General features: G+C 55.8%; 1 protein-coding gene across 1 annotated transcript in view; it reads left to right on the top strand.

Annotated features, from left to right (window-relative positions):
- qars1 (glutaminyl-tRNA synthetase 1) overlaps positions 1-9,272 on the top strand; it is a 65,536-nt gene extending 56,264 nt beyond the window's left edge. The window contains exons 22-24 of the mRNA XM_072280202.1: positions 1,408-1,474; positions 3,181-3,306; positions 8,597-9,272. Of these exons, the coding sequence (XP_072136303.1) occupies positions 1,408-1,474; positions 3,181-3,306; positions 8,597-8,647 (244 nt within the window). The 3' untranslated portion in view covers positions 8,648-9,272. The remainder of the gene's footprint in view (positions 1-1,407; positions 1,475-3,180; positions 3,307-8,596) is intronic.
- The last annotated feature ends 254 nt before the right edge of the window (positions 9,273-9,526 follow it).

Below are 9,526 nucleotides of genomic sequence, written 5' to 3'. Positions count from 1 at the left end.
AAACTTTAGCAAGTTCTAGATATTTCTGCAGGTCTTTTGCTGTTATCCTTGGGTTCTTTTCATCTCCTTCAGCATTGCAGGTTGTGCTCTAGATGTGATCTTTGCAGGATGCCCACTCCTAGGGAGAGTAGCAACAGTACTGAGCTTACTCCATTTGTAGACAATTTCTCACTGTGGACTGATGAACGATCAAGTCTTTAGAAATGCTTTTATATCCTTTTCCAACTTCATGCATCTCTACAATTCTTCTTCTAAGGTCCTCTGAAAGTTGTTTTGATGGAAGCGTGGTACACATGAACAGATCTTTCTCGAAGGCTGTCAGTAACCTGACTTATTGTGTCTTTTATAGGGCAGGGCACCTCTACAACCCTCACCTCCAATATCATCTCATCGATTGCAACACCTGACTCCAAATAGCTTTGGTGAAAAGCTTTACCCCAGAGGTTCACATACTTTTTCCAACAAATACATGTAATATTGGATTATTTGTCTCAATCAATAAATGAGCAAGGATAATGTCTTTGTGTTATTTATGTAATTGGGTTCTCTTTATCAGGTTTTAGGACTTGCATGATGATCTGATCACATTTTAGGTCATGTTTATTCAGAAACAGAGAAAATCCCTCAGGTTCACAGACTTTCTAGTACCACTATACTAGAATTTTACAAGAGAACCAGTTACAACAAAAATAGTTGAAGTTAGTGCAAAGTGATTAATATGGTGCTAGTTTTCTAAACTGAGATAGAGATTACTCTTTTGGTAGTTCGTTCAAGAACCAAGTGGTTGAAAAGTAGTTGTTCTGGAAACTTCCATGGACTTGCTGTGAAACATTGTAGTTGGAGTTGTACAGTGGGTCAGGTGTCTGTACCTACACCCAATGATGTGTTAATCACAGGAACCTACAGTACAGTGGGTCAGGTGTCTGTACCTACACCCAGTGTGTTAACCACAGGAACCTACAGTACAGTGGGTCAGGTGTCTGTACCTACACCCAGTGTGTTAACCACAGGAACCTACAGTACAGTGGGTCAGGTGTCTGTACCTACACCCAGTGGTGTGTTAACCATGGGTACCTACTCATTTAGTAGGTTTTAGGAGGTTTCCAGAGGGTGGCTGATTTGCAGTGGGAGGGTTTCTCGGGATGGGGTCAGTTTTGAGAAGGTTTCTCGGGGTGTGGGGGTCTGGGTGGATTTCTCAGGGTGGGGCTTTGAGAGGATTTCTCAGGGTGGAAGTTTTGGAGGGTTTCTTGGTCTGCGCAGGTTTGGGAAGATTTGTTGGTCTGAGAGTTCTTGGAGGGTTTCTCAGGGTTTGGGAGGATTTTTTGGGTTGAGGGCCTGAGGGTTTCAGGGTGGAGATACATCGTTTTTGCTGGAATTGATACCTTGACCTGATGTCTTATTTTGCAGATTCCTCCATAAATGTCCTGAGGATGCGAGTGAGGTGCCCGGTGGCTTCCTGTCAGACATTAACCCAGTGAGTATTGTGCCCGAAACATGAGGACTGTACCTTGATCACTGAGAGAGGAGTGGGGTTAGCATTTCCAGGTGTGGTTGGAGATTGGAATGAACCCATCTCCACAGGCTGAAGAGTGGTTGATATTTTGCAGATGTGACTGAAGAAGGAGTTCTTTGCTGCTCCTCCCTCTGGAGGACTGAGTCAGTGAGTCACCCGATGTGGCAGCCACTGCACACAGGAAGATCCCATGAGCTGCTTTGTCACAAATGACCATTTAAAAAGCTCTTTGAGACTTGTCTGTGTGACCCTGCCCCAACACAGCAAATTCAGTCTTGTTGATTCTGTGGACACAAGGCATGTCACTGTCATTCAGGACATGTGAATGTTCCCAACAGAAAGGTGCCTCACATAACCCACTTGAGACATTCCTAGTCAAAGAACATGCAAAGATGGAGGGGTGGGTCTTGTTCAAAGGAGATATGGCGACACGGCAGCATGGCAGCTAACATGATGCTATTACAGCTTTCGGTGTCGGAGTCTGGAATTCAATTCCAGTGTTCTCTTGTGAGGAGTTTGTATGACCTTCCATGAATGTGTGCGTTTCCTCAGGATGCTCTGATGTCCTCCCACATTTCAAAGATGGACCAGTTTGTAGGTTAATTAGTCATTGTAAATTGCCCTGCGATTAGTCTTGGGTTTTAGGTGGTTTACTGAGTGGTTTGGCTCGCTGGTTCTGTGATGTATCTCAAAATAAGATTTTAAAATTTTAAAATGAGGGGCAAGTCTTTCACAGAGCGCTGGGTCCCTGGGATGTGCTGCCTGGAGTGGGGCTGGAGACAGAACTGATAGGCACATGGTTGTGCAGAGAGTGAGGAATATGGGCCTTGTGCAGGCAGAAAGGGTTAGTTTAGTTCTATCCTGGTGAGCCTTTACTGCACCCTCTCCAAAGTCTTATCTGTCCTGTAAATTGGAGACCAGAGCTGCACTTGGTCCTTCAGATGTGGACTAACCAAAGTTTTGTCCAGCTACACTGTGACTTCCCAACTTCTATACTCAACACCCAGACTGGGGTATGTGTGCCTTCACCACCCTAGTTACTTGTGTTACCCCTTTCAGGGAGATGTGGACTTGCACCCCGAGATCCTTCTGGACATCAGTGTTCCTGAGGGTCCTGCCATTCACTGTATACTTTCCTCTTGCACTTGATGACCTGAAGTGCAACACCTGACATTTGTCCAAATTAAACTCTTATTGGCCATTTCTCTGCACACACTTCCAACTGCTCCATATCCTGCTGAATCCTTTGTCAACCTCCACAACTCTGCACATTTTTGTCATCTGCAATCCGGCAAATCAACCAACCAAGATTTGCACTGCAAACTGCAGTGGTCCCGTCGCCAGTCCCTACACAAAACCACAGCTCATACATCTGCAGCGGTCCCATCATTGGTCCCTGCGCAGCACCACAGACTGCAGTCCCCATTGCTGCTTACAGACCTGCAGTCAGAACCACTACCAGAAGGATCCCATGTATATAGCCTTCAGCACCTGAGTCCCTGTGCCGCCAACTAGGACCCCATCATTCCTTGTGTGAGTCTCCTCCCCAAACATCAGCTTCTACTGTCTGGGTTAAGTCCCCCCTGACATTGCTTTGTCTGGTTTACAAAGTGAGCATGAAGTGTGCCTCATTACTCAATTTGACAATGTTGTTTGCCTCTTCCCAGAAATCCATGCAGGAAATCCCCAATGCACTGGTGGATGTTTCGGTGAAAAATGCCAAGCTGTTTGATAAGTTCCAGTTTGAGCGTGTTGGTTATTTCTCTGTGGATCCAGACAGCACTGAGCAGAAGGTGAGTGTAGAAGCACTGAGCAGAAGGTGAGTGTAGTGATGATCCGGCTGTGCTGTGTATTGGTGAGGGATGTCGATGGTGGGTGCCCCACCCACACCAAATCACCCTCGTTATCACATTCCAATCCCCCCCACCCTGTGCTGTAAACCATTCAGATTCATTTGTTTATCATGTAAATCAAAGCCTACAGTTAATGACTAACACACTTAAGCCTGATTTATACTTCTGCGTTAACTGGATGCTGTAACCTATGCAAGTGATTTACCACGTGCATTGTGAGCATTTATACTTGTGCGTTGGTGTGTCTGCGCCGCTCTGCAATTTGCGCACGTCACGCATGCTCACTCACCTGCCCGCGCGAGGCTTCATGGTCATAGTAGTCTTTCTCAGGGTAAACAAGACGCGAGCATCTTTTTTCGTAAAAGCGAAATGTGTCCTCCATAATTTCGGAGGTCTGTAAAGCTTTTATGGAAAGCATTGCAGCCAGAGTTCCTTCCCTGCCCTTCAGTCACCCAATGGCAAGCTATTGCAGCGTAGGAGGAAATGCGATGCTCCCAAGCGGACCAATCACAATTGTTGTGGTCTGCATTGCTGCGATGCACAGTTACATTTTGGGAGAGGTGCGCGTCGCAGCAGCGCAGGCTCTCGCGTAGGGGTCCGCATCGGCTTTGCATAGGGTTTGTGGCGATGCAGAACTTAGGGCAACGCGTTGATGCAGAAGTATAAATCAGGCTTAACAGGTGTGCTTGGGGACAGCCTGCAAATGTCATACATTCTAGTACCAATACTGAATGCCCACAGTGCTAGGCAGAACAATACAAACAACAGCAAAACAAACCACCTTTTTTTTCTCTCCCCCCCTTCTCTCTCCCCCCCTTCTCTCTCCCCCCCTTCTCTCTCCCCCCCTTCTCTCTCCCCCCCTTCTCTCTCCCCCCCTTCTCTCTCCCCCCCTTCTCTCTCCCCCCCTTCTCTCTCCCCCCCTTCTCTCTCCCCCCCTTCTCTCTCCCCCCCTTCTCTCTCCCCCCCTTCTCTCTCCCCCCCTTCTCTCTCCCCCCCTTCTCTCTCCCCCCCTTCTCTCTCCCCCCCTTCTCTCTCCCCCCCTTCTCTCTCCCCCCCTTCTCTCTCCCCCCCTTCTCTCTCCCCCCCTTCTCTCTCCCCCCTTCTCTCTCCCCCCTTCTCTCTCCCCCCTTCTCTCTCCCCCCTTCTCTCTCCCCCCCTTCTCTCTCCCCCCCTTCTCTCTCCCCCCCTTCTCTCTCCCCCCCTTCTCTCTCCCCCCCTTCTCTCTCCCCCCCTTCTCTCTCCCCCCTTCTCTCTCCCCCCCTTCTCTCTCCCCCCCCTTCTCTCCCCACCCCCCCCTTCTCTCTCCCCCCCTTCTCTCTCCCCCCCTTCTCTCTCCCCCCCTTCTCTCTCCCCCCCTTCTCTCTCCCCCCCTTCTCTCTCCCCCCCTTCTCTCTCCCCCCCTTCTCTCTCCCCCCTTCTCTCTCCCCCCCTTCTCTCTCCCCCCCTTCTCTCTCCCCCCCTTCTCTCTCCCCCCCTTCTCTCTCCCCCCCTTCTCTCTCCCCCCCTTCTCTCTCCCCCCCTTCTCTCTCCCCCCCTTCTCTCTCCCCCCCTTCTCTCTCCCCCCCTTCTCTCTCCCCCCCTTCTCTCTCCCCCCCTTCTCTCTCCCCCCCTTCTCTCTCCCCCCCTTCTCTCTCCCCCCCTTCTCTCTCCCCCCCTTCTCTCTCCCCCCCTTCTCTCTCCCCCCCTCTCTCTCCCCCCCTTCTCTCTCCCCCCCTTCTCTCTCCCCCCCTTCTCTCTCCCCCCCTTCTCTCTCCCCCCTTCTCTCTCCCCCCCTTCTCTCTCCCCCCTCTCACCCCCCCTTCTCTCTCCCCCCCTTCTCTCTCCCCCCCTTCTCTCTCCCCCCCTTCTCTCTCCCCCCCTTCTCTCTCCCCCCCTTCTCTCACCCCCCCTTCTCTCTCCCCCCTTCTCTCTCCCCCCTTCTCTCTCCCCCCCTTCTCTCTCCCCCCTTCTCTCTCCCCCCCTCTCTCTCCCCCCCTTCTCTCTCCCCCCCTTCTCTCTCCCCCCCTTCTCTCTCCCCCCTTCTCTCTCCCCCCCTTCTCTCTCCCCCCCTTCTCTCTCCCCCCCTTCTCTCTCCCCCCCTTCTCTCTCCCCCCCTTCTCTCTCCCCCCTTCTCTCTCCCCCCTTCTCTCTCCCCCCCTTCTCTCTCCCCCCCTTCTCTCTCCCCCCCTTCTCTCTCCCCCCCTTCTCTCTCCCCCCCTTCTCTCTCCCCCCCTTCTCTCTCCCCCCCTTCTCTCTCCCCCCTTCTCTCTCCCCCCTTCTCTCTCCCCCCCTTCTCTCTCCCCCCCTTCTCTCTCCCCCCCTTCTCTCTCCCCCCCTTCTCTCTCCCCCCCTTCACTCTCCCCCCCTTCTCTCTCCCCCCCTTCTCTCTCCCCCCCTTCTCTCTCCCCCCCTTCTCTCTCCCCCCCTTCTCTCTCCCCCCCTTCTCTCTCCCCCCCTTCTCTCTCCCCCCCTTCTCTCCCCCCCTTCTCTCTCCCCCCCTTCTCTCTCCCCCCTTCTCTCTCCCCCCCTTCTCTCTCCCCCCCTTCTCTCTCCCCCCCTTCTCTCTCCCCCCCTTCTCTCTCCCCCCCTCTCTCTCCCCCCCTTCTCTCTCCCCCCCTTCTCTCTCCCCCCCTTCTCTCTCCCCCCCTTCTCTCTCCCCCCCTTCTCTCTCCCCCCCTTCTCACTCCCCCCCTTCTCTCTCCCCCCCTTCTCTCTCCCCCCCTTCTCTCTCCCCCCTTCTCTCTCCCCCCCTTCTCTCTCCCCCCCTTCTCTCTCCCCCCCTCTCTCTCCCCCCCTTCTCTCTCCCCCCCTTCTCTCTCCCCCCCTTCTCTCTCCCCCCCTTCTCTCCCCCCCTTCTCTCCCCCCCTTCTCTCTCCCCCCCTTCTCTCTCCCCCCCTTCTCTCTCCCCCCTTCTCTCTCCCCCCCTTCTCTCTCCCCCCCTTCTCTCTCCCCCCTTCTCTCTCCCCCCTTCTCTCTCCCCCCTTCTCTCTCCCCCCTTCTCTCTCCCCCTTCTCTCTCCCCCCTTCTCTCTCCCCCCTTCTCTCTCCCCCCTTCTCTCTCCCCCCTTCTCTCTCCCCCCCTTCTCTCTCCCCCCCCTCTCTCCCCCCCCTCTCTCCCCCCCCTCTCTCCCCCCCCTCTCTCCCCCCCCTCTCTCCCCCCCTCTCTCCCCCCCCTCTCTCCCCCCCCTCTCTCCCCCCCTCTCTCTCCCCCCCTCTCTCCCCCCCCCTCTCTCCCCCCCCCTCTCTCCCCCCCCCTCTCTCCCCCCCCCTCTCTCCCCCCCCCTCTCTCCCCCCCCCCTCTCTCCCCCCCCCTCTCTCCCCCCCCCTCTCTCCCCCCCCCTCTCTCCCCCCCCCTCTCTCCCCCCCCCTCTCTCCCCCCCCTCTCTCCCCCCCCTCTCTCCCCCCCCTCTCTCCCCCCCCTCTCTCCCCCCCCTCTCTCCCCCCCCCTCTCTCCCCCCCCTCTCTCCCCCCCCTCTCTCCCCCCCCTCTCTCCCCCCCCTCTCTCCCCCCCCTCTCTCCCCCCCCTCTCTCCCCCCCCTCTCTCCCCCCCCTCTCTCCCCCCCCTCTCTCCCCCCCCTCTCTCCCCCCCCTCTCTCCCCCCCCTCTCTCCCCCCCCTCTCTCCCCCCCCTCTCTCCCCCCCCTCTCTCCCCCCCCCTCTCCCCCCCCTCTCCCCCCCCCTCTCTCCCCCCCCTCTCTCCCCCCCCTCTCTCCCCCCCCTCTCTCCCCCCCCTCTCTCCCCCCCCTCTCTCCCCCCCCTCTCTCCCCCCCCTCTCTCCCCCCCCTCTCTCCCCCCCCCCTCTCCCCCCCCCCTCTCCCCCCCCCTCTCCCCCCCCCCCTCTCCCCCCCCCTCTCCCCCCCCCTCTCCCCCCCCCCTCTCCCCCCCCCCCTCTCCCCCCCCCCCCTCTCCCCCCCCCCTCTCCCCCCCCCCTCTCCCCCCCCCCTCTCTCCCCCCCCCCTCTCTCCCCCCCCCCTCTCCCCCCCCCCCCCTCGGCAGGTCACCTCTGTGCCTCCAGCCCAGCCACTCACTCTCTCACAATCCCAGGACAGGGCAGGTGGCCTCCGGTTGCCGATCTGGACTCACAGATTTTGGGCCTCAGTTTAGCAACTCAGCAGCCATTGTGCCTCCTGCACCCACGGACCTGTAATGCTGAACTCAGGCAGGAACTCTCCAACCTGGAGATGGCCATCTGCTCTCATCCATGAGGCGTGACATCTGTTCATGGGGATCACTGGTCTCTACCACAGGGCACTCCAACCTGGACCCTGGCACTCTTCATCTAAAACTCTTCATTTACTGAGCCAATCTCTTAACTCTTTTCCTCTGTCCCCTAAATCCTAATCTGTCCTCTTAACTTCCTCTGCTGTCCCCAAAACCATCCCTACAAACATTTCTTTTTAAATATGTCTGAGCCTTGAATCTAGACGTTGCAGCTCGGAGCCATTTTGATCAGAAGTAAAAACCTTCCCTGAAGGGCTAGGTCAGGGTAAACAGGAGCCCCCTACATTTCTAAGCCTGACCCCCCCTCCTCACCCCCAGTAAGTCGTCGTTCTGGCACCTTCTCTGCCTTGCATTTGATGCACTCTGGGTCTGGTCGCCACCAGCATTTATCACCCATCCCTAATTCTCCCCACCCCCGGAGGATGGGGGAGGGGAGGAGAGCTGCAGTCTGTGTGGGGAAAATGCTCCCATGGTGCTGGTGGGGAAGGGGTTTCAGAGATCAGATCAGACCCTGCAGTGGTGAAGGAACGGTGGGAGAGATGGTGGGTTTGGGAGGAGACGTTGGAACTGGGAGAGTTGCTGCGGGAGGGTTTATAGAGGGTGCACACTGCTCCAGTGGTGAAGGAGCAGAGGGTTACCATGGCATTTGCGTACAGCATGGTAGTGTCGCAGTGCATGTACCACTTTACAGAGCCAGTGACACAGGTTCAATTCCTGCCACAGTCTGTAAGGAGTTTGTACACTCTCATCTTGACCACGTGGGTTTTTTTTCCAGATGCTCCGGTTTCTCCCATGTTCCAAAAACGTATACCGGTCAGGGTTATTAAATTGTGGGCATGCTGTATTGGCACTGGAAGCATGGTGACACTTGCAGACTGCCCCCAGCACATTCCTCAGATGGTGTTGGTTGTTGTTGCACTGTATGCTTTAATGTACACTTGACAAATAAAGCCTCTGTCGGTTCGCACCATGCTGAGTTAGGCAGGCTGTTTGCTCATATTGGTGCCAGAGTCTCTTCCTCTCCCTCTGCAGTTGGTATTCAACAGAACTGTGATGCTGAAGGAGGATCCTGGGAAGATTTGAGCTGAGCTATGCTGTGCCTGCCCGCGCCCACACCACGCTGCGTCTTCTGATGGAAGGAGATAGTCGCTTCTTGCCCCTTGAATCGTCACAGCAATAAACTGACATGAGACTGCAGACGATCAGCTGAGGCAGCGAAGAATTTCCCTGCAATCCTCTGTGCACCATCTACACTCTTTTGACTTGGAGCCCTCCAATTGATCTCGGTAACCCCAATGAGTTAACTGTCGAGAGGATCCAGCAGCAGGAAGATGGACCCTCACGGTGACCAGTTGTGCCTCAGGAAGCTGGTGGGGAGTTGGGAGGGGAGAGGGTGCGAGGGGACCTGCTACACGGGGAGGGAGAGTGTTTCGTGATCTCGGATGGGATGGACCATGTCAGAGGTCGTCCAGCTCTGGTATGGAAATACCACAGTAACCTGCGAACCGATCTGCACTCCTTTTTCCAGCTCAGCCCTTCCCTCCCCACCCTTCCCTCCCTTCCTCCTCCCCCCCCACCAACCAAGTGACACCCCCTCGGCTGTTGCCATGCCCCCACCCTCTCTCCCACTACCTCCGTTCAGCTCAAATTTCTTGCAGCAATTGATGTTGATGTCAGGTTTGCAAAAATAAAGCAATGATTTTTGGAACCCCTCTCTTGTCATTGTGGAATTCCAGAGTTCCCATTTCTGAAAGTCACAGGTGCTGTTCTGAATGCTGTGGGAGTCCCCCTCCTTTACTGAACTGGCTGAATGCTGTGGGAGTACTCCCCTCGCTCCCTCCCCACTGCAGCGGGTCGGTACTGTGGGGCCAACCCCACCAGAGGGGTTCAGTGGCTGCCATCATGCAGCCAGTGAAGACAGCTTCAGGACAGGCCCCTGGGCTTGAAGTACACTGGGGTAAC

The sequence above is a fragment of the Mobula birostris genome, chromosome 16 (assembly GCF_030028105.1).
Source record: "Mobula birostris isolate sMobBir1 chromosome 16, sMobBir1.hap1, whole genome shotgun sequence".
NCBI classification, from domain to species: Eukaryota; Metazoa; Chordata; class Chondrichthyes; order Myliobatiformes; family Myliobatidae; genus Mobula; species Mobula birostris.
The sequence above is the reverse complement of the archived record's forward strand: the minus strand, read 5'-3'. Positions and strand labels throughout refer to the sequence as shown.